The sequence below is a fragment of the Folsomia candida genome, unplaced genomic scaffold, assembly GCF_002217175.1.
Source record: "Folsomia candida strain VU population unplaced genomic scaffold, ASM221717v1 Fcan01_Sc001, whole genome shotgun sequence".
Classification (NCBI taxonomy): Eukaryota; Metazoa; Arthropoda; class Collembola; order Entomobryomorpha; family Isotomidae; genus Folsomia; species Folsomia candida.
The window spans coordinates 3,321,007-3,345,935 of record NW_019091193.1 but is presented as its reverse complement, the minus strand read 5'-3'; the positions used below and the strand labels follow the sequence as shown (position 1 = coordinate 3,345,935).

Genomic DNA, 24,929 nt, shown 5'->3' with positions numbered 1-24,929 from the left:
GCGATTGACCTTTCCTCAATTTTAATCACGATCCCCGCATCGACGCGCATGCCCCTTTTATAAAGTACATGACCTGATTGATACCAAATCACATACATATTTGCTTAATCTATGAAGAATCCTTAAATTGCAAAAAGACCAAACTCATACATGCATAAATATATAACTAGATATTTATGCCTACAGATTTATTTTTTCCCCTAAAAAGTTTTGTAATTTCGGTTCAATTATTCAGGCAACCTATACTTATGTATTTATAAGTCTTTGCTTGATTGCGTAATTGGCATTGGGAAAAAATTGGCACAAGTTCGGCTTGAGTCGTAGAATAGCAATAGATCAAGCTGCCATTGCAAAATTGATCTAATCTAATTGTATGTTATTTAAATATATTGGAATTATCTTCAAAATTTAAATGTATATGTACATAAATATTTACCCCACGTTCTAAAATATTTAGTACAAATTAGTGCATGTGTGCGAACTTATAAATACAAAATTTACGAATCTGGATCTTTTAATTGTCAATTATTTATAACTGTAAATTACACTAATCGCTAGTATTTTTCCGATGTATTTTTCCAGCGACGCCTCGGTATCAAGTTCCATACGTATTTAGGAAGGGTTATAAATATATATATTCAACCATTCAAAAAAGTGTGGAAAGGTTCAAAATTCATAAGTTTTCTAAAATCAAACTACTTATTTACAATGTTTACTCAACGTTTCCACAAAATTTTTGGAAATTTTGTCAAGTCATCCAAATACTTTTGTGGTCCTTTAACTTGGAACAATACTTCACATCGGGTCGAACTTTCCCCCAAGTTGCACGCCAACACGACGGCTTTCGCCTTCTTATTAGGCTTTCATACCTTATTCCTGTTGAGTCAGGCATTTCGTTTCAAATTTTCGGGCGATTTCGGCACTTTTAATTTGATATTCTTTGCAGCCATTGCAAATTTTGCAATTTTTATCTATACTGCAACTACTGCAATTCAAGCAAAAGATTTGAGTCAAGTGTGCAACTCGTGGATGGACTTTTGCGAGAAATTTGCAGGTATTTATAGAATTTAAGATCTTACTGAAAATGGAGACGCAAACCATGTTCACCCCAGATCATTTTTTGACCACTTAGTGATAAGCCAACTCTTTAGAAAACAACATTTAGTACGGCACCTGCACAAATGGGCAAAATTCAGCAACTTTTGGACGCCACAATTTCGCGAACACACAACAACTGCTGCCACAAGCACATATTCCGTTGGAAAACTGAGCGTTTTTGCGAGGTTGTGGCGCCCATTGCGCTCTGAATCTTACGCGTCTGAGTAAGTGCCGCACTAAATGTTTTTTCTTTAGAGTTTGTTTTTCGAACTGTTGACTGTTATGGTCAAAAAATATTCTGGGCTGAACACGGTTTACGCCTCCATTTAGACTAAGTTTCTGATACCCTAGCCCAATGGTTTCTCACACCGGACCTTGCGCGGGATCATTTTGACAAAATCTGGCTGAAGATCGTCCACCCTGTCAAGATTATGGAACACACTTTACAGTTTCTTGCCCCAATTCATAACGTTTTACAGCCAAATTATCCCTTCTACGTGACCAGCATATATCAAGGCACACTCTTCTATTACCCCGTCGCCTTCTTTTATTTCTTCATATTACTATACTTCGTCCAATGTATTTTAACCTTTGTAAAATTGGTACTCTACATGATATCAGCCATCATAATAACTTCAAATTTGCTAATTGGCGAGCAACAATTCTTTATAAATTCGTCTCGCAGTTTTAAAAGGATCGAAAAATCTGTCAAACATCCCTGGGCATGTCGTCCTGATCTTTTCCGTAAGGTGGAAAACATCATAATTTTGTACCGAAGTTATCAACTGCTCCAAATTGGACTATTGTCCCTTTATGGACCATGTATTGTTCCAATACATTCGTTAGTTGGTCAGATTACAGTGCTCGGAAGCTACATTTTGATCACTTCGAGACACCGTTTGGACAATTTGACAGCTACGTTTATACTGCTCCTCTTCCCGGCCACGTATTTCGGCTGGATGGGCATGCTGACCAATGCCGGCGGGATATTTGACGAGTCAAAGAAATTTTTACTATCCTGGAAAAGAATGGAATGGAAGACTAAAATGGAGGTGAGATTGATGGCCAAGTATCGAAAATCCTGCCCACCGTTGTATTTTGGGATGGCGGGGTATATGAAGATTACGAGGAAAACGGTGCTCAAATTTACGCAGGGCGTGGTCCGGGGTACGTTTAGGAGTTTGTTGGCGCTAAAATAGTGCGCGTTTAGTTTTTTTTAATTTAAAGTAGTATATTTTCTGGCATGTATAATTTTTGTCTTTAATTAAATAGCGTCAATAAGTTGAAAAGAAAGACGTTGGGGACAAAATTGGATTTAAAACTAAAACTACCTATATAATGCAATTGCAATTACTTGTTGATTAACGTAGGATTAGGTGACTCATCGTCACAGGTCTAAAAATCTGAGCATATTTACGCATTTCTCCGTTCTGGGAATTTATTTTCAAATTCTATCAGATCCATTTGTAGACTAGATCAGTACCAATTTATTAAAAATATGTACTCTAGATTTTGACAAGTTTTGAAGGAGGAGACCCAAAAAGAGTGAACACCTTCAGAAAAATTGGGCCTCCTCCTTCAAAACTTGTCAAAATCTAGAGTGCATATTTTTAATAAATTGGTACTGATCTAGTCTACAAATGGATCTGATAGAATTTAAAAATAAATTCCCAGAACGGAGAAATGCGTAAAAATGTTAAGATTTTTAGACCTGTGACGATGAGTCACCTAATCCTACGTTAAACGAGTTCCGTGGTCTTATTTACGAGGACGAAACAAAAAATTTATTATTCAAAAACTGAGGGTCAGTAATTCAGAACCTCGTAGAATTACTTTGATTATAAAACTTAATAAATATTTAATATTATAATATGCAGTATAAATTCAAATTAAAACATAGCTTGTGATTGTGATGTAAGTTGATTGCATTTGTGAATTTAATTAAGTCATTTGAATTTTTTACGAATTAAAGCTCGAAAGCAAGTTACATACATATGGACTTCCGATTCCGACCGTGTTTTTATCCCGCGTTTAAGGACTTCTGTCGATTCGGCTTTATTCCTCAAGCCTTGCGGTGATTAATATGTGGCAATTTCTCTCACCCGTGATTTTGCCTACTTACTGGGCCTTCTGAATACAAATGCGAACATGGTTTTCCTTCGAAATTTATCTGGTAAATTATGTATTGTGTTATTATTGAAATTTTGAAGTACAAACATTTGTGTATGCATAGGATTTGATGGAATGTTGTACTATACAGTTATTTTGCGTCAATCATTTCCGATGAGTCGGTTTGCAGATGATAGTCTGTGTGGTCATAAAGTGAATTTTATTACCGCAATTTAATTTTTGTATACCAGCCATATTTTTATTCGAAGTTTACATCAAGAACTTTTGAACAGAAAAATGACTTCATATCTGCATAGAAGTAATATTATACGCTGCACTGTAAACGCACCGGCTTACGTGGTGTACGGGTCTATTATTGTCATCATTGTGTCACAAGTGCACCCACAAGAGCCCAGTCGTCTAGTAGGACAAACATATTTTGAGTAAGTGTATGAGATTTATGCATGCAATTCTCATTAATTGTTAACATTTAAATCATTTATATAAATACATTTCTCGAAACTTGCCCAACAGTGATATCTCGAGTAAGTTTGTATTGAACTCCAGGATCCATTCTGGTTGGGAGAGTGAATTCTGGAAATGGTATTACGTTGCCAATAGCGTATTGATATACCAAGTGGTAGGTGATGCCATTTGTTGCGATTCCTGCATACAAGTTCAATTATGTGACAAATTATATAAAAAGAACAATCGCTCTCGCATTACATAAATCATTAAACAATTTTCATGTTGACCTTCCGGAAAACTGGCAATTTGTGAATAACTTGTTACAAGTTGCTAGCTACTAGTTACGTGTAAAAGTAAGCACTAAATGAAATTAAGCAATCCCATAAACCATATCCTCTTCATAAATACATAAAAATCAGTAGCAAATAAATAGTTTGGGCAAAATTACATATTAATTTATTTATTTTCATCCGTAAGTTGCGGGGGTATACCGCTACCTGTAACCAACTACCTACCGTATGGTACTCTAAATCCATGCCTTTAAAAGTGAATGACCTATAGGCTCGACCCACACATGAATTGAAGGTATTAGCGAGTAGATCGTATCATTTCTACATACGCAAATTTGCACAAAAATCGAATTTTTCTCACCTTTTGGGCATATTTTGATTTTTCCTGACATATTTTGAGTGTGGAAGTTGGAAATTTTGTATGTAAAAATTATCTACTCACTAATACCTTCAATTTGGTAAACCTGTCGAGCCTAGGTCATTCAGTTATAAAAACATTAGGGTACCACACCCCTGTTAAGTTGTCTAGATTTGGAGAGATGAAAATAGTACAATATTTATTAAGAGACATTATTTCGGAATAATATTTAAGAATAATATTTAAATAATATTTAATAATATTTAATAATAATATTTAATATCTTTTAAATATTTATTACCGGGGATAAAAGTTGTCGAGACCGTGTACGACTGACCCTCAAGCATTTCACACGGCTCCGTGGTGCAACCAGTCATTTCGAATTCAACAAATTGGCCGGATTCCTCTACATGTAGGAATACTAATTTATGTATATTACATTTTAATTTTTGGCTGATGTGATGACATGGCATTGAAATCACTAACGATCAGCACAGTGCCTTGGTGAAGGGGTCACGCCATCAAGCAGTTGAATACCAGCTTCTTTCGATATGGACACCCCTTTGCAATTGCCTAAAAATAGGGCGCTCAGAAACAAAAAGGTTAAATGCATGTTTATAATCCTACTAGCCAATCTACTTCATTGACGGGAGATGCTTGTGGTACTGAGCATGTTAAGCTTTTAAGTAGGCCTTTAAATACGGGGGATAACCCTTGCGTAAGATATGTTATCTTATAATGGAGTGATATTGGTCGATGTTACGAGATACTAATTAAATTAATTAATATCGTATGTGTATTTTAATTGGATTTTGGATTGATGCTGTTACATAACATCGATTTTGCCTGATGCAATATCGTTCAAAAGTTTCAGGGTTGGATGTACATATTAAATTTGTATTGATCAAAGAAAAACCAGAGCTCCAAACTTTTTAATATTTATTCATTTACATTGAAAGATAATTACATACTTACATAATCATACATGAACATGACATAACCTAGCCCAACCTGGTATTTCCAATGTATTATCGCGTTGCTCTACTGCATACATATTATTACATATATTTGCACTCCGAAATAATTCATAACTAATAATTTTGTGTTAGGGGTTTGTTGATAAAAATCATTCAAGTAAAAAATCTGGTTTTTTTACGCATACAAATTATACGAAGAGCGAATAAATGCGAATTTTTTTATAACTGAATGACCTATGTAGGCTCAACATGTTTACCAAATTCAATGTATTAGTAAGTATTTAGATCATTTCTATATAAAAAATTTCCAACTTCCACACTCAAAATATTTCAGGAGGAATCAAAATATGCCCAAAAAGTGAGTAAATGCGATTTTTGGGCAAATTTGCTTATGTAGAAATTATTCGAAGACCCTCCAATGATTTTTAAATCAGTTAAACATTATTTAAGGACATGAATATTTTTTGCTTACCCTATTTTACAACAAATGTGATGATTCTCATGTTATACAAATGTAAATACACATATACACTCGGTGGAACTGCTGATCATCCTCACCTAGTGCGCTCGGTTCCAATGGTCACCGAAAGGGGGACGGCCGACCAATACCAATCAAAATGGCATGAAATGTGCAGAAATATGTTATCAATCAGTCTATTCATCAAAAACTTGTAGAAAATTATCTAGATGCATTTTATACGACATTAACATGGAGAAATTCATAAACGGGCTCGCAACTACTGCTCATCCGCTTAAAGCAAATTCCATTTATTTTTAGATTTACCAACTTAATTTTACAATTAGTAGTTTGTGTGACCACCCTTGGCCATCAGGACTGCATTGACTCGATTTGGCATCGATTCCACTAATTTCGCTGTTGTTTCCTTCTGGATGTTGTTCCATTCTTCGTCCACAATTGAAATTAAATTTGTTCTGGAAGTCGGGTTCCTTTCAGCAACTTTTTTCTTCAAAATTGACCATAAATGTTCAATTGGATTTAAATCCGGGCTCTGTGGCGGCCATTTCATTACGTTTACCCGTTTTGTTTGCAGCCAATTCGTGACCAATTTGGACGTATGTTTGGGGTCCCCGTCTTGTTGGAAGACAAAATTCTTCCCTAGTCGCAGGCTGTTCCGAGATTTCATCAAATTTCGGTCCAAAATCCCTTGGTACACTTCTTTCGTCATAATTCCTTCAATTACTTCCATGGTTCCCACGCCTTTCCACGACATTGCACCCCAAACCATAATGGACCCCCCACCATGCTTCACGGTCTTCTTGGTACAGTTACTCTTGACTCGTTCTCCTGGTTTTCTCCAGACAAAAACTTTGCCATCTGATTCAAATATGTTTATTTTGGTTTCGTCACTCCAAAGAACTTTTTTCCAATCGGATACGGACCACGTGGAGTGACTCTTCGCCCAATCCAAACGCTTCTTAATTTGGGGCTTTGTCAGCAGTGGCTTTTTGGTTGCGACTCGGCCTTTAAACCCCATATTTCGGATCCGATTTCGAATAGTGGAATCAGAAATCTTCGTACCAAACTGCTGAGCCAATTCCACATTGATTTTTCGGGCAGATAAGAAGCGATTGGAATTTGCTTTCTTCTGGATAAGTCGGTCGACTCGAGGAGTGGTAACACGACGGCGGCTATTTCCCTTCAAATCAGTAATTGTATGGTATTTCTTCCATTTCGACAGCATGGATTTGATGGTGGGAATCTTCACTTTCGTCTTGTTGCTGATTGCTGTAGGTTTCAATCCTCTCTCGTGGTAACTTATCACCAATTTCCTAATGTCGTGCGACAAGTGTTTTCCAGGCATTTTCAGCTCTGAAAAACCAAAATGACAATGAATAAAATGGTCTTCATTACTTGAATTAATAGTAATCAAGATGCACTTACCCGCATAAAAAAATGATAAATCAAGAAAATTGTTTCCACTCGAAAATTGTGTTTTTGTTGTGGCGGATGAAGACTAGTTGCGAGCCCGCTTGTGTCTTACTCTATGCTCATTCCGTGTAAAATGAGTGCAGTTAACTTTTTGGAAGTTTTTGCTTAATTGACTGATTTAGTACATATTTCTGCACGTCTGATGCTTTTTTGACATATATTGGTCGGCTATGCCCCTTTCGGTGACCATTGGAACCGAGCGCACTAGGTGAGGATGATCAGCAGTTCCACTCAGTGTACATACATAGTATGTATGTATTACATACAGACATACGTACATGTGAGCCTTCAAGATATTGTACATATTTATATACAATGGAATTACGGACTTGGGTTAGACATACATAGTTATGTACCGTACATACATATTGTAGATCGCAAACACCTCTCAAGTTTCTCACTTGACTTTCATTACGTTAAGCCAAATAATAATTTTCAAGTGGATAATCCACTCCGGAGATATCTCCCCACTAACATCGTTACTATAAGTCGTCTCGAATTGTACAAAATTTCTGACACAATTGCCCCCCTTTTTTCCAAATTGATCCCAAGATTTTCCCACTGTTTGCAACAACTTCACCTGTCTGGGACAAATTGTACGCCATGTGAACTGTTTACCCCGATACTGCCAAAATTAAGGAGCTTAGAGATATCTGACTTTCTCGGAAATGTGTTTAAATTTGAAACACAATTTTGCTTCGATTATGCCAAGCAGTTTCCAATTTTGGAAAAATTGGGCATTTTTCAAAATAAAAAGGGCATTAAAACAATAAGTGACACATATTAAGGCATGGTCCCATTGCTGTATGCCACTTTTTTACAAGACAATATTACAGCGTGTCACTCATTAAAACAGCTCAAGCTACCATTGCCCCTCATGGCGAGGTTTAGATTATTTCCGACGAATCAAATTAGCCAATACAGGGAGCACGTAAGACCTTCAAAATATGAGTGGAGGGATAGTGAAGAGTATTTTGGCAGGATTTAGAAAACTTTTCCTCATGTTGATTACCAAGTTTGGAGAAAGAAGAGGCTCGAAAAGGTAAAGAAATTTGTGAAAGTCGGGATTAGTCTGGGTTTCTGTGGGGAAGATTTGGAAGACAGTATGATGAATGGGTGTTTGATGGATGCATGTAATTTGGAAGGATAACGGTTGCGTGGGTAAAATTTGAAAAATATATGTTATTCATGTATGTAGGCTAAAAAGCACCAATAAATATTATGACAAATCTGTATTTTTTAAAACGTATAATAACAAGGGAGAATTTATAAGTAATACCGATATGAAATGAATTATTGATTACATGCATAAATATATGTATGTATAAAATCAACGCAAATATGTAGTTATAATACGCAAGATGACTCTAATGGAACTTGTTTTTTGGTTTAATAGATTGATATGTACATATAATGTGAGTACGATTGGCTTCGGGATATGTATATTTTAGATAATCAGATTTTGGATCAATAGTGCTAAAATCGACATGTATTTTTTAGTGATGCAGTATCGTTCATACATATGTAAATTTCAGTTTTGCACGTATTGTCTAATGCAATTTTTAGTTATTAAAGTAATCGCATACCTAAAGTAGCTATTTTATGCGAACTTAATACTTTGGTACGCTTTATTCAGAAGAGAAACCGGAATTTCAAACTCGTTAATTTGTATTGGTATAGGTAATTATTTCAATAAGTAATTGATAAATGACAAATTATTTAAGTAATAAAATGGAAACAAGGCAAAACATGGCGATGTCAATTATAAAGCTTTTCTATATCCAAAGATTTAAACTCATCCTCAACATAATTCGCGATCCGCATTAAACTATCCTCATCTGGAAAAATTCTCTTATCTCCGATCAGTTGTAGCCCTAATTTTCCATTATAACTCGTAGTGATTACAAGGAGAGGATTTCCGTTGCGTTGCAGCCCCGGTACTGTGATCCACCTTTCCAACGTATTTCCAAAAATTTTCATCGGCTCGCCGAAGTAGGCAAAATTCGAGTGTATGTAAGTGCAGGTATTTGGCGTAATTCTCGTCTGTCCGAAGAAGCCAAGCAATAATCCGAATACGTTGAAAAGTGTCATCATTCCTATTGGCAGGGAGGAGTAGAACATGTGGTCAAATGTTTTAGAAATCCGGGCGACTCGTTGAAACCTGTCTTCTCGTGACATCGGGGAGACCAGAGGCACGCCAAACCTAATGATTTACATATAATTATGTATATATATATATATTAGAATTCGTGATCATTAACACCACTCTTAGGATTATAAATCCGGTATGAAAATCATATCAAGCGGCATTCATTTTTTACGATTACATCAAAATGGTAAGTATTTATAAGTAATACCATACTATCTATCTAGAACTAGCCCGGTATCAAAGTTTTACCATATCCGTAGCAAATTCTTATGAACCGGTATAACTTTGATACCGAGAAATTAATACCTGCGTGGCTATTTACACCAGATTTTTTAGTGTGAGGTTAACCGTAAAATTAACAATGACAATGATCTTGTGTGCGTACTTAACAAAACTTTCTCATCACCGGGAAATTAAGCACATCAACATATTTGCATTATGAGATTTCGCAAAAAAAGTTTTGCTGCAGAAGTTCATAATCTATGGGAATTTAGTTCGCAAATGATTCTAGCAAATGGAGATATTTTCTTTTCATTCGATTATTTTGTAAATTATTTGCAAAATTATTTACAAATGATAAGTAGCTGTCGTGCATATACCGTGTAAAAATACAATGGCGGACTAAAATTTATCTATAATTTCTGGCAAAAATCAGTCTAACCTATTCACTTACACATTGTTCGACAAAGTTCCTGGATGGTTCAGTTTGGGAAGGATGTAGACACCCGCAATATCTCCCGTAGGATCACCGCCCCTCTCTAGAACAATCCTTCGAACCGCGCCCGCCACGCCGGCGTGAATCACGGACGTCACATTAGCCCCAATTTTCTTAGAGATGCGTTTCAACAACGTTAGATCAATCCAAGTCGCCACATTTATCTTCCTATCATAGTCACAGTTCCGACCCTGTTTTGAATTTCGCGGGATGCTTTGCGAACTAAACCCACACACCCACCAGTACACGACTTCCCACGGCGTGATAAATACTATCTGCAAAAAGTAGCTGATTTTTTTCCAGAAATTTAAACTCAATTTTTTCCTGATTGATTTCAACAGTTTTTCAACTTCCTCATCGGCAGCGGGATCCTTGTCGCACACATCGCGTATTATGGAAAGTAAGGCTAAACCATCGCCGAGGATGTGATGCACTCTGAGAACAATGGCGGAAGATGTTCCGCTCTCTGCGTGGACATAATTTGGCAGGGATATAATTTCCCAGAGTGGTTTTCCCACCGGATAATCCTTCTCGCTTAGATTGTTCACCAGTTGGGTGAGTTTTTCCGGATCAGATTCTTCATTACGGGAGACATGATTAAAAATTTGAAAATCTTCGCATCTTTTCCAAAAGTAGACGGACATCCATCGAGTAATTGTACAAGTTAATTTCGGACTCTGAAAAATTGTGATGAGTTTTTAAACGAGAAAATTTTTATCCAAGTTATATATGTACATATGTACATGTCAGTAATTTGAAGAAATTTAGTATTCATACACTATACACTCTTAGAAATCCGGTATTAAAATAATACCAAGATGTATGTATATATATATGACTACCAAAGTGGTACCGTTTAGTAATAGCGCAGTATTAAAGGTGTACGATATCGGTAGCGAATTTTTACGGACCAGGACGGTATAATTTTAATACCAGGCGGTAGCAAGTTGCTACTAGCACTTTGACAGCGAGGACTTTACCAGATTTCTAACAGTGTGTATACATAAATACTTTACACACCTTGGCAATTACTCGTTCTACTCGGGCCACCAAATCATCGAAAGAATGACCACTTTTTAAACAGACTACACCCGAAATTGAACCACTTGGTCGGCCGTGTATATCGTCAACAATGTGAATGCAATCGTCCACACTTAACGGGGCGTAGTTTTTTCTTCCCTTGGAGAGATATATGACGATTCTTTTGTAAATGTAAAGTGGTACCACGACCAGGATGATGAAAGGAAGCAGAACAAAGTACGCGGAGAAGACTGAGAAAATTTTTAGGAAAGTTTTATTTCGAAAAAACAAGTTTAAATTCATTGTAAGACAAAATTTTGAGGGTGATTAAATTACACAAGATTGAGGAAATGAATATGTAAATGACTTATTCTGACTTTTTGGCACACATAAAGATTTATGTATGTATTCAGTACATATGCACGTAACTTAAGTAACTTGAGGTTATTGATTTTATAACCATGTTGCAAATATGATAATGTGCCATAATAACTGATCCTAAGTTTCATTAAGGAACAGAGCTCCAGCTCTGGTCGGACCGGGGTATGCTGGGTTCGATCAAACACATATAATATGACGCTTTTTATCTCAAATAAAATTGTAACGAATTTACCAAAATTGTAATGCAATTGTAATTTTTGATGAAAATAATCAGAGATAATTGGGTAAATATAGTGCTGGTAGTACAGTCATATCATTTAAAAATAGTTAAACAATTTCAGATTAAAATTGCGTAATTACTTTGACGTCAAAAATTTTATTACTTTGAATAAAGTTTTGCTTAATAAGAAAAATATGTGTGCGCATTCAGTCTTAAATTTTAAAAGTTATCCGGCAACCTCTGGTAACGAGATAGGAAAAGTGCGACCAGAGCTGGGACTCTGGTACGGAAGATGAGGGATGGAAGGTTATCAAAGAATTGACCTGTCCGCTCATTTTAACCCATGTTATATCTATATTATATCTCTGTAATTAATGAACTCGAGTTCATGTAGGTACGAAATTTATATGGTTATGCACATGCATATATAATTTATACATATGAATCAATACGCACACATGTATCATAGGGTTATCTACATATGTAGATGTATGCAGTTGAATAATAGGTAATTGTTCTCTAGAGAACATCTTAGATGCTTATTTATGTCACGATTTAAATCTAAATTTTATTCATGGAAATGCAAAATATTTTTTGCAGAGTGATGTAACCTTAATTATTCCTAATTAAACATATATGATTAATAAATATATTTATTAAATAGTATTAGGAATGCTCACCACAGTATGTTAATAAATATGCCAATATGGAAGCCGGTGATAATCCGGTGGTAAAATTTCTTACAGCGTAAATCATCCAAAGTTAACATGCCAGACCTGTATACTTTGTATTTGCATATACTTATATACTACTCCAGGACCATAAATATGCAGAACAAATACAGATCTATGAGGAAGAGTTAAAATTCAATTATGTTTTTATGTATTTGAACAATTTAACTTCAATCCATTCCAATTATACTTTCTCTATTTCGGCAGTATTGAGCATGTAAAGGAGATGGTCATTTGTGAAACTAATAAGCATAAAAGTAAAAGTCATTACTTTCCCCAGCACATCATTTACAAGCTAGCCAGATCAACTAAGCGTATTGAAAATGTTTGTGTCATCATTTATTCCCGTTTTTTGCAGAGAAAGTGGAGAAAGTGCTTTGGCTGGTGATCTAGGCTGAAAATTTACTTTGAGCACTTTTTAGAAATTAGAAGCATGTCACCTCATCTAAATTTATTTTTTGAAGGGATAGGTGTCACGTTTGTATCTTTTTGCGGCATCGTGGCTGCAAGTGGAAGTCTTATTGTTTTGCGAGGTAGAGAGTTTGTTAATTGCCCAATTAATGTATTGTTAACGGGGCTGCAGATTTGCGACATTGTGATCAACATGATTTTACTCACATTCTTTGGGCTTCCCTTCATTTGCGAATATGTTGGTATAAACACTGCTATCCTGCGGACACCAGTGGTTCATTATTTCGTGTACTACACATTCTGGACAGGTACATTTTCAAATCAATTTGTCGAAAACTTCTTTATATATATTTCGAGTCCAACAGCTCTGTTGGATCCCAGGAAATTAACCTCTTAGCTACCAAACTACACACATTGTGTAGAGAAGGTACATACTTCCATTGACTACCAAAGTACATATGTACATTTGTGTAGTATTGTATTTTCCGTTGATGACCAACTATAGTTGGTTTGTGTATACACAAATGTGTGTACTGTATAAATTTCCTTGACACCAAAATTGCTTTAAAAAAAGAATATTTCTTCGGTATTTTGTTGAAAATTCGATGGTGAAAAGTGGATTTTTTTCGATATTTTTCTCCCCAAATTTTGGAATTTTCCCTATACCGACCAATGTTAAAAAGTAGATTTTTCGTGTTTTTCGTCAAAAAAACTCGAAAATGAGAAACTGGTTAAAAATTTTAATTGGTTGCTATCAGGTTTACTTATGACATCAAGATGGTACCTAAGGGAAATTTTATTTAAAAAAAAGTAGTCCGAAAGAGGTTAATATCTTATTATTATTAATTATTTTTTCGCAGCTAAACTAGGAGCTCATTACTTTGTTAGCTGTGTATGTATTTTACGGTAAGTTACCGTAAGAAAAGTTTGGTCATTTTTCAGAACGCGTTTTTTCATAAACCCCTTCAACGCATTGTAGTGCAGTGAATACTTATAATAAGAATGCATCAAGATCAGTGGCCGTGGGAACATCTGGGGACATTAACATTGTGGGACAGGGGAGGTCGGGGTATACATAAAATGGGCAGATGACGGAGACGTCGAATAACCGTATTGGTGAATAACCGTGGGGACATTGTCCTAATTGACCTCTGTCCCTGCGCTTCCGCGGCCACTAATAAACAGGGGTGGGCAAGATACAAGATAGTATCTATCTTTATCTTGTAATTTCGTCGCCTGATCAGAGAAGTATCTTTTAGAAAGTCGAATAGTATCTTGTGCAAGTATCTTATTTACATATGCCTAAACCTATGTATTATACATATGCATATCTGTACTATACATACGTATGCATGTACATATATTTATGCGTACTCGTACATATACACATACGTTGCGTATTACATGATATGTACTTCAACATAGATATTATAGGTATATGTAGGTATTATACATAGATATTGACCTATGCGTCTTTATTACTAATAAATCTTTACTACTAATAAAGACGCACAGGTCAATTATACACTTATCAATTATAGCCGTTTAGGTGACATTTAATTTGCTCAGATCTTAAATTTCGGTGTATATAAATAAATATGTGCATATTACTTAGTTACAGAAGTTTTATTTTTCTAAGTCACTAAATATAGAATCAAATTAACTTTCCAGCTACATTGCGGTTTGCTCTCCACTGCGGGCAAGAAATTTATGCACCAGGATGAGATGCGTCAAGATATCCATTTCCATAGTAATTTTCTGCGCCCTCCACGTGTGCATTCTACATGGACCGAAAACTTTTGCGATGTCGGAGTTGGAGTTCGTAATATGTTTCATTTTCCCCATTTCGATCATTACATTCACAAATGTATCAATTTACCGAAAGGTATATTTTTTAGAGCCTTAAACACGATTTTTATACCCATATATATTTATGCAAGCACTTATCTATGTTTTATTTTATCTTCTAATTTATTTAAGTAGATGGTAAAATCAACAAAAAGACGGGAATCAATCACGTCATCCGTATCAAGTTCTGGGGATTCGGCAACCAAACAGCTTAATAGGCTAGTATTAATGATCGCGGTAACTTTTATTGTTTGCAATAGTGTAGAAATTCTTAGCAGGTGTTTCGAAATTTTTAATCTCGAAATAATTTTGTTTCAAAATTTTGTCGTTCCGACATTTTCTAATTTTCTAATTTCGTTATGTGCTTCATCAAATACGTTGTTCTTTTGCTTGGTCGGGTCAAAGTTTAGGATTAATTTTTATAATCTTTTCACCTGCTGCAAAGCAAACGCCAGTGAGGTTGAGGCGGTCGAGCTCCGAGTACTTCGAATTCGGTTGCTTCCTGTGGAAGCGGATCAAAATGAAGTGAATGTTTAGTATTCAAGTGTCGATCTGACATTATTAGCTCACCCTGCGTAGCATGAGAGCTATTGAATTCCTCTTGTCCGTCCGTCCGTCCGTCCGTTGACGAGTTTTATGCATCAATTGATGCTAATTAAAAATCCCCTTGTCCATTATAGAATATCCTAGTTCTACCATTGGTATAGAACAAGCCGAACGAAAATGGTGCAAATCATTTGATAAAGTTGATTGAGAAAGTACTACAATTTGGAATAAGTTGCACCGTTAGGATAGAACAATCGGTTATCCAAACTGATGCGAAATAATTGGAAGAATCGATACAAAATGCACCAAAACAGCAGAATAACTGATGAAAATAATTACAAAAAATATGACACTGCAATTTCATGTTTTCTTGACAAAAATGGAAATTATGTAAAAATTGGGTATTTATTTGGTCGCATTGTTCTACACCATTGGTGCAAAATTACATGATTTGTATACACTGTGATTATTCTGCAACATTGGTGCAGAATTATTACAGCGTTTTAACAAATTAATTGCATCCTTGATATCCAACAATTGGTAACACAAAACGGTGCGAAATAATTGGGGGAAGGGATGCAAAACACACCAATAGTGCAGAATATCCGTGAGAAATAATAAATATAATTTTGACATACGTTTTCAAAACGTTACCACCCCGTCGGTGGGCCAACGAATTCCCTAATTTTTTATACATATTTTTGCATTTATATTGCATCATTGAATCATTGAATCGCAAGAACATATAGGAGTTAGGATCTATTTTATCGGCTTATTCCGCACCAAGGTTCTGTCTAAATCACTATGACAGGGTGAGCTACTTCTAACGTTACTACGGTTTATTTTAAGTAAGTGCACTAATAAGTTTCCATGAGATGCAACACTACAACAATATTAATACTTATAAGTAGGTACTTTAATCACCTGCAATGAAAGAACTTATTACAAAAGAATTTAACGGTAAAAAGATGCGTATTATTCCTCAGTCCTCTGTTCATGTATGTATTTAAAATTTCCCGCTAGGCGATAATATTTTATTTCGCCTTCTTCATGACCGGATAGTTGTATTTTTTGTTCAGAATTTAAGTTAGCGTCGAAGTAAATATTCTAGAAAGGTCTGGGTATGATGCAACAGCAAGGACGAGCGTAGGCTGAACAACCACAAGTCCGGCACCAGTTGCGGTACAGTCGAAATGCGTGTCGCCTAGTTCGGATGGGTGACGAATCTTCGGTCCAGAGCTCTGCCAAGTCCCCGTCATCTACATCTGCATACGCCGACGAGAAGGGAACCATTAATTATGACGTGTGAAATTTATTTTAACACATAAATTAAGAATATTATGTAAAGTTCTATTGTATGCGGGTTGGATAGTTGGGACATATTCAAAAAGACAAAAATTCAAAACCCGCATACAAGGGAACCTTACGAGTTTTAAAGTTTAGATAAACTACATCAGATGTCAGAGATTTTTTAGCTTTCAATTTAATTACTACATTAACAAATACTAAGTTTGTAAGATTGTATTTTACCAATTTCTTCGTCAGGAAACTCGGCAGGATTTGGGCCGGTCAAACCGTTGCAAATCAAGAGCAAGATTACCACCCCGCCCAAGAAAATTGATATCTTGTTCATCGCTAAAGCCGAAGTAGTGATCGCAAGAGAGTTGAACTTATTTAATTTTGAATTGTATCAGCTGCAACCCTTTTTATCTCCAAATTGTATCAATTAATAAGAATATGGATTCGAATTATGGGTTGAAAGGTTGCAAAAACAATGGAAGAAATCAAGGCATGCATAGGCGTTCTTTCGAATTTCGTAAGTGCCAGGATATGATGAAATCACAGAAAGGAAAAAACAATCGTGAATACATAAATTCAGTATAAACAATACATTGTTTATACAATGTATTGTTTATACTGAATTTATGTATATTTTGTCCTTTTTGTGATTTCATCATATCCTCGCAATTACGGAATTCGAAAGTACGCCTATGCCTTGATTTTTTCCATTGTTTCTATATATTATATGATAATTGTTAAGTTCACGAAGCCACTTTCTTATTTACGACACTCAATTAATCAAGGGCCGCTCGGTTTCACCTCAAAATTCTTGAGCTTGTATGCATTATTGTCCATAACAGTATAACAATTGATTTTAGGCTAACTGAGTAAATCAATTAAATATTTACGCAACCAACCGGCACAGCGACAAGATACAAATTTGGAAATTCAATCAATTGTCTTTTATGTGTATTTGAATAAACATGACTTTTCCGTAAATACAAATTATACCGGCAAGATATGAAATGAATCTGCTGGGATTTAGCATTCCAGCAATTAGATACTCGTATGAATACCAAATGTAGTGCGACACAAAGCGGTATTTTTATTTCAAATATTTAGCTGTCACGCAGTCTGATTCGTGTTCATCTTGTAGACAAATTGAGGACGTTACGAATGCTTGGTTATTATTTTTTGTTTATATATATACATATATTAATTTACATTTATGTCTGGTTAGTTGCCAGATTTTAGTTTTACGAGATACGTACTGCGTCCTTTTTCCTGGGTGTATGTACATATGTCCCACCGGTTCTTCCAAAGTGGTGCGAGTGTCCCGTCACCCGTTGGAACCAGCGTCCGGTGTACTTTTGAGCTTCGCTTGACGCCACAAGATTAGTCAAATTTAACAGTATGTACTAACAAGTACTAACAACTTATTTTCTCAGAATTTGATGGAGAATACGAATATGAAGTTAAATTTCGAAAATTAAGTTTCGAAGAAGTTACTTCAGATAGCCTCAACATTCCCAATTTCGTGGGTGGTAAAAAGTGTCTTTTTCCCACTGCCCTGGTCAATTTAGTTTTTGCCATCGAAACCCTGCTCGTACCATAAATATCTAAATGATTACACGATCCAAGCCAACTCTCAAAGAACATGCTTTCGAAGCTACTATTCCATAAAATCGGGAATGATCCCATCATGCAAGTCACGTGTCTCAATATTTTTAATACACAATATTTTTATCTGAACTTTGGCATAAGAAATATTCTGAGTGGTAATATCTGTATGCGTACAAATTGGTCATTATTCATTAAATGCTAAAAGTACAAAAAACTCGTCAGCCTCAATTCCTCTATTGATTTCGAACAATTAATTAAATAGTTTTTAACTCATCGTCCAGCCGAAACCGAGATGCTCTCCTCTCCGAAAATTCGACACAGCGGAAACCTCTTCCCCATCAGCAGACTCATTTTGACTTTGTGCCGCAGGACCGTTCTTAACTTGAACTTTCTTGGATTTCTTCCTCACATAAAGTGGCGCCTTCCTTTCCAGAACAATTTTATGGACCTTCGTCAAATGTCGATTTAAATTGTTTACAGTCTTGAATGCTGCCCCACACAGGTCACAAATTTGGTTCCTTTGATCCGAATGAGTTTGGACGTGAATCCTTAATGCGGCCTTGGTGTAGAATCTTGACTTACAAATCTGCAGAATAGAAAGCAGCTTTTTGCGACATTCTTTATAAATAGTACGTTTTTTAAAAAACTTTCTTACCTGACATTCCTCCTTTCTAACTCCAGTGTGTCTTACTTTGTGACGTCTTAATAAATGTGGGGACGTAAAGGTTTCATCACTGAGGGAAAAAGAAAAAAGTATTTCCGAGTGAAAACACGATTTTTGAAAACGTAGATTTAGAAATATTCGTAAAGTTTACCACTCATCACAAACAAACGGCTCGGCGTTATGCTCCAAGATAAGATGTTGTCTGACAGCGGCGTTATCCCTGAATTTTTTTCCACACTCGGAGCATTCACCTTTCTTTTGCTTTTCGTGCACCAATTCGATATGGGTTTTGAGCTGGTACTTTATAAGGAACTGTTTCGGACAAATGTGACAACTGTATTTTTCTCCTGTGTGGTCACGACGGATGTGATGGGTTCGTGATTGAGCGTCAATAAAGGATTCTTCGCATTGGTCACATTTGTACGGTTTGTGTCCAGTATGAGACCGGATATGTCTAGGAGTAAAATAGAAAAATTAGACATCACTTTATATTTAAATTTAGCAATTCTCGTGTCTTGTTCTAAATAAACAAACGAGGCAATTCATAAGATCCGAAACGGTTTGAATTCGTTATAAAAAAGTTTACAAAATAAAATTATCTGCACAAAGATACAAAAATTTGTAAGCTAATTTTGACAGGTTGTTACAGATTTTAAAATTTTATGCACCAACACGTGAACTGTCTCAATAAATAAATAAATATACGTTTACGTTTTGTCTGCAAAAATTGCAAAATAAATAAACACTTTCCATATTTTCCTACCTTCTCAGTGCCGCACTCGTGCTGACTTCCGAGCCGCAAAACTCGCACACAAATCTGTTCACATGAACAGATTTATGCTTTTCGAGATGAGGCTCGTCTACAAATCTGACATCGCAAACTTTACACACGACGGGATGACTTTTGTCAATTTTGTGGCGATCAGCATGGCTTTTGAAATTTATTTCGAGGCTGAATCCCTTCTCACATTTTCTACAAAAGAATAATTTGTCCTCCGTTTCATGCCGCACGATCATATGGGCGTCCAGCGCTCTCTGCGATTCAAACTTGTTGTTACAAATGGTGCACTGGAATTGGTAAAAACCCGGGTGTTCTTGTCGCAAGTGGAAGCGTAATTGTTTCAATTTTCTAAATCTGGCTGGGCAAGCGGCACAGGAAAAGTTGTAAAATTCTTCCTCTTCAGATGGAGTGGTGGGGACGAAGGTTTTGATGTTTTTGAAATAACGCTTTTTCGGGGGAGCTTCGTCATCTGAAATTCTTTTGCGTTTCCTTTTTTTACTGCGATTTACATAAATGAAGAAATAAGTAACAACAATTAATTTAAATATCCAAATTAAAATGACATTTTTTTTTTTACTTTTTCTTGTAATCATCCGGTGTTATGAGAAGGGGAGAAGAGTCGTCGCTGGAAAAATAATCATCATCTCGGGAGGATTCCTCGTTATCCTTCAATACGAAGGGGGGATCGTTCTTATCGTAACTATCATCGTCGTCTTCTAGACTGGACGTTGGAGACGGGGCTGGAGGGGGTGAAGTATTGCTATCGTCGGGAAGGATTTGTTCCTCGAAATTGTTCGTGACGCAGAAATCATCATATTCCGGTTCTATTTTGACTGGAAAATCAGGAAGGATTTCGCCGTAAAAGTCGACGCCACCTAAGAAAATTAATTATTAGTGGAAAAAATCAAATCGAGTCAGGAGATATGCAAAGTACAAGTTTAAATTTGGTAATTTTGCAAAATAATGTGCACCAAATTTATATAGCGCGTTTAAAAAAATTGTATGAATTTTTTAAATCCGAACCTGCAGAAATTAGAGATTTTCGAATCCTTCTTCTTAACCCTATTTCTTTGTCGTTTTTTGAGTAAGCATTCTCCACCGATGACCTAAATTGTTGCACCTTTTTTTCAACTTGACCTTCCAATTTGGTTATTTGTTGCTTCATTACGGCAATTTGTTCCTTAATTGTTTTAAGTGTTTTCATCCCACAATAGCAAGTTTGGCATAAGTTGTAAAATCCACCATTTTCATTATTAGATTCTGCAACGATGGCCTGGTGGGGGGTGGAGGTGCGATGTTCCGGCACCAAGAGGTCGTACAGCGTGATAATTTGTATGTTCTGGGAGGAATCATTCGCACAATTTGATAGGCACAGGAGGCAGTGCGAGCTGACCATGGTGGTGACCCTGTAAGTAAGTAAAAGACAAGGTTTTAATAATTAATAAAATTTTTATAAGGCGTTAACCTCACCTGCTCAAAATCTTGTAAAATTATTCCTCCAAATTGCAAAATCAAAAGAAGCTACAAATGCATACATAAATATGAAATATCTGTAAAAATGATAAACCTCACAAATAAATTTGTATTGTTAATATTTTAAATTTGGTTTTACCATTTGAAAAAGTAGTACGACCTACCATCTTAAATTAAGTATTACGGTATAAAAAGTCAAAACAAAAACTGTACTGCATGAAATTTCAAATTTATTCACTGCTCCAAGAATTTTAGTTTTTAATTCGATATATTTTACTTACCGGGGTCGAATGGTCGAAGAAATGCTTATTTTGTTACCAAATCGTGTAATTTATTGACGATTAGATTATTTTTTTCAAACCGAAATTTAACCCAGTGTTTATTACATATGGAGACAAGGGAAACATATGATATGCAAAAGTGATACATAACATAAACTCGGGAAAACGTTGAGAATTGAGCATGCCCGAGGTGCATCATTTGCTATGAAATTGAAAATGAAAAAATGAAAATGACAATTTTGAATTTCGAATTTTTGTATGAAAATTTGGCATTTTTGATGTTTCGACATATGTACATCTAGACTCTGTCCTTTCTATTTCTCTGCATAAGATTGGCATATGAATATTTTCCACCATTTGACCCACGGAAATTTACATCATTTAAATGAATTTTATAATGTTAAAAATAACACTTACATAATTTGCATGTATCATGATTTGCAATAAGAATTTCTAGTTGATTATTTTTGAAAATATGTTTTATTTAAATTTTTATTTCTTAGGATAGTCCAATGTAAAAATAACTTGGTTTGACTAAAACAAGTTGTGTTGATCACTCAATTTAAAGTCCAAGAGCAGCAGCAACATCGATACGTCCGTAACCTGAAATTCACAAAATATTTTCAATATAAACGTCTTCATATGACATTATTCGATCTTCACTTCAATTGCAGCAAACTTACCGAAGGCATGATTTGGGAAATCTCCACCTTCCGGAAGTCCACAATTTCTATCAGCATTGGACAAGGTGGGGTGGGCTGGGGTGGTCGTGAGGGCAGTGAAGATCTGGTCATATCCCCAGCTTGGGTTGGCAGACATGAGAAGAGCGATGGCTCCAGCGGTGTGGGGACAGGCCTGGGTTATCATGAAATAAAAAAAAATAAAATCAGTCCGTCAAAAACTAAAACATCCCTGAAAAACCCACCATTGAAGTTCCGGACATGGTGACGTAGTTGTTGGCTCCAGTTCCGCACGATACGATATTATTTCCTGGTGCGGAGACTTCTGGTTTGAGTGCTCCCGCTGCGGTGGGTCCTCGGCCGGAGAAGGTCGCCATGGCGTCGGTGTTAGTGGTGGCACCGACGGAGATAAGGTTGGGCTGATCTCCGGGGGACCCGACCGTCCTGCAGTTTGCCCCTGAGCCTCCGATCGCGAAAACTGGGATGATCCCAGCCGATCGCCAAGCAGAGACGACCGTGTTGTAAAATGGATCCCCAGCACCACCACCCCACGAGTTGGAGACGATGTTTGGTCTGGGATTGGCCGTCAAGACCCATTGACCACAGGAGATGAGATTAGCTTCAGTTCCGGATCCTTGGTGGTTAAGTCCACGGCAGGCGACCCATTGGGCAGCAGGGGCAACACCGACACCGTTGGCACGTCCGAGGACGGTTCCCGCGCAGTGAGATCCGTGTCCTTGTTGGTCAGTTGGTCCGGCAGTGTTGTAGTACGGGTCGCTCCAGGCACCTCCGTACGCGTCAGCGAGCGCAACGTGGCCAAGATTCACTCCGGTGTCGATGATGCAAACGACGGTACCTTCACCTTGGGTACGCGCCCAGGCTTCGGGTGCCCTGATTTTGGCAACGCCCCATTGCGGGTTCTGGGTAGCGTTGGTCGCCTCAGCAATGGATGGGCTCATTCGGACGGTGACTTCCTTGCGGAGGGTGAATTCTCCGGGGGTGGCGGCCAAGGAGGCGAGAGTCTCGGGGGTCAAACCCTTGACGAGGATGATGTTGGATCCCCAGTAGGTCTGGGTCTCGAGGCCGAGGGAAGAAGCGACTTGGACGAAGGGGGCCTGAGCAGCGGAGGTGAGTCCTTGAAGCGTGGCGACGAGGGCGGACACCTTGGCATCACCGGAGAGGGACGAGAGCGGTCGGCTGGCTTCGACCTGGTCCATGACCTGGGGTAGTTCGAGAATCGCCTCGGTGGCGCCTTCTTGAATGGCGAGGTTGAGGGCGGGGTGGACCGTGCCGGCGGCGGCGACTGCCAGGGTGGCAGCGAGGACGAGAAGCAACTTCATGGTGGAGCTGAGGAGTGGAGGGAAATACGATTGAATTGCTGTTTCTGGAAGTGTGAAGAAATGGAAAATTTGGAGCGCTTATATGAGACAGATCAGCACGAGTCGATGAGATTCACGAGATTAATTTGGATATGTTGATCGATTACATTGGTATCAGAGAACATTTTAACTTGAAGTATTTATTATTGCAAGCTTTCGATATTCATACAGAATTTCTTCATCAGACAAAAATATATTGATAAACTAAAATTCATGTCTATATACGTTTCTTCCTTCAAGTCTAATTTGGTTTGATATCATATAATTACATGGTTACATTTATAAAATTTTTATGTGGGCTTTAAGAACTATTCTGTGAAGGTTAAAAAGTTGGTTAGTGTACTTGGCCAGATCGGGCTATATTTGTATATGCATAGGAGTAGAATAAAGGCAGGTGGTAGGTAGCAATGTTTCGATAAGCGCAGATAAGCGGTTAATCGTTACCTGGTCAGTAGGGAAATCCCAGTTTTACATACATGCACAGTTATCAGAATTGCAATTTGTTTAGTCTACTCGATTGATCAAATCTGATGAAAAGGACACGTTAAATCCCAGACATGATTGAGTACTAATGATTAGTCGACATACATAAGGGAACACACACATAATTAAATAAACCGTAGTAACGTTAGAAGTAGCTCACCCTGGTATAATTAGTTGGACATAATTTTGCATCAAAGGTGCAAAATAAGCGGATAAAATAGATGTATAATTTTTATATAATTTTGCACCAATGGTACAGAATAAAGGGGAAATATGTAAAAGAAATTTGATATAATATTGCACCAATGGTGCAGCCGAAATGGCAAAAATTGGGACTAAATTATAGGTTGTTCTAGGCTACCTCACCCTTTCAGTTAATCCTAATCATTGGTGTAGAATACATCGATCCCTCCAATTATTTCGCACCATTTTGCGTTAACGATTTTTGGATACCAATTGTGCTACAAATTAGGGTTAAAATGGTCTTGGGGCTTATTAATTAGCATCAATTGATGCAAAAAACTCGTCAACAGACAGACGGACAGACGGACAAGAGGAATTCAATAGCTCTCATGCTACGCAGGGTGAGCATAATAATTATTTATAGAATTAAATACTTACTATTTACGGGTTTTCCGATCATAAGTTGATTCTGTAATACGGGATGATCTTCTTGTATTGTATGTATGGCTATCGAACTTCTATTGTGAAGATGTAGGTATATGTAATTTGCATAAGGTCTAATTTACTAAATTTATGCATTCCCGAAATCCAAGATGAATATAATATGTTAGTATTCATAAATATGTACACACACGCTACCCACACGACCACCTAATGTACATAGGTAAATATATATCAATGTCAACACGTACATATGTATATTTCAGAACTAACCATAAATATGCACGTGCCAAATTTAATTCGCAAACATTACTTTAGAACTCGTGAGAAAGATTTATGTACCCACGATCGGAAATTCTCTGTATTCTAAGTAATTACACATCCAGAA

General features: G+C 36.8%; 4 protein-coding genes across 8 annotated transcripts; all 4 read right to left on the bottom strand.

Annotated features, from left to right (window-relative positions):
- Positions 1–3,444: 3,444 nt before the first annotated feature.
- LOC110854501 (NPC intracellular cholesterol transporter 2) lies at positions 3,445–4,984 on the bottom strand. Of its 2 annotated transcripts, none has more exons than XM_022102936.1 (4): positions 4,810–4,984; positions 4,625–4,744; positions 3,719–3,873; positions 3,445–3,627 (listed from the first exon to the last, which is right to left on the bottom strand). In XM_022102936.1, exons 1-4 carry the CDS (start codon positions 4,934–4,936, stop codon positions 3,598–3,600), a joined length of 432 nt encoding a protein of 143 aa, XP_021958628.1. In that variant the 5' UTR covers positions 4,937–4,984; the 3' UTR covers positions 3,445–3,597. The 2 variants fall into 2 exon arrangements, with proteins under 2 accessions (XP_021958628.1, XP_021958636.1); XM_022102944.1 differs by having other exon boundaries at positions 4,625–4,729.
- A 3,863-nt stretch (positions 4,985–8,847) lies between these two features.
- Positions 8,848–11,571, bottom strand: LOC110854491. The gene is made up of 3 exons (XM_022102928.2): positions 11,136–11,571; positions 10,074–10,792; positions 8,848–9,454 (listed from the first exon to the last, which is right to left on the bottom strand). The coding sequence occupies exons 1-3, from the start codon at positions 11,436–11,438 to the stop codon at positions 9,010–9,012; spliced, it is 1,467 nt and encodes a 488-aa protein (XP_021958620.1). The 5' UTR covers positions 11,439–11,571; the 3' UTR covers positions 8,848–9,009.
- Positions 11,572–17,633: 6,062 nt separating this feature from the next.
- LOC110854480 (zinc finger protein 19) lies at positions 17,634–21,515 on the bottom strand. 4 transcript variants are annotated; one of them, XM_035854395.1, is made up of 9 exons: positions 21,376–21,493; positions 21,234–21,261; positions 21,092–21,142; positions 20,645–21,027; positions 20,199–20,496; positions 19,604–20,119; positions 18,992–19,294; positions 18,832–18,910; positions 17,634–18,762 (listed from the first exon to the last, which is right to left on the bottom strand). In XM_035854395.1, exons 4-9 carry the CDS (start codon positions 21,015–21,017, stop codon positions 18,442–18,444), a joined length of 1,890 nt encoding a protein of 629 aa, XP_035710288.1. In that variant the 5' UTR covers positions 21,018–21,027; positions 21,092–21,142; positions 21,234–21,261; positions 21,376–21,493; the 3' UTR covers positions 17,634–18,441. The 4 variants fall into 4 exon arrangements, with proteins under 4 accessions (XP_035710288.1, XP_021958609.1, XP_035710293.1 ...); XM_022102917.2 differs by lacking the exon at positions 21,234–21,261 and having other exon boundaries at positions 21,376–21,507; XM_035854400.1 differs by lacking the exon at positions 21,092–21,142 and having other exon boundaries at positions 21,259–21,261; positions 21,376–21,498.
- Positions 21,516–22,276: 761 nt separating this feature from the next.
- On the bottom strand, positions 22,277–23,395 carry LOC110848379 (bacillopeptidase F-like). The gene has a single exon (XM_035846733.1). It carries the CDS (start codon positions 23,393–23,395, stop codon positions 22,277–22,279), a length of 1,119 nt encoding a protein of 372 aa, XP_035702626.1.
- Between the last annotated feature and the right edge of the window lie 1,534 nt (positions 23,396–24,929).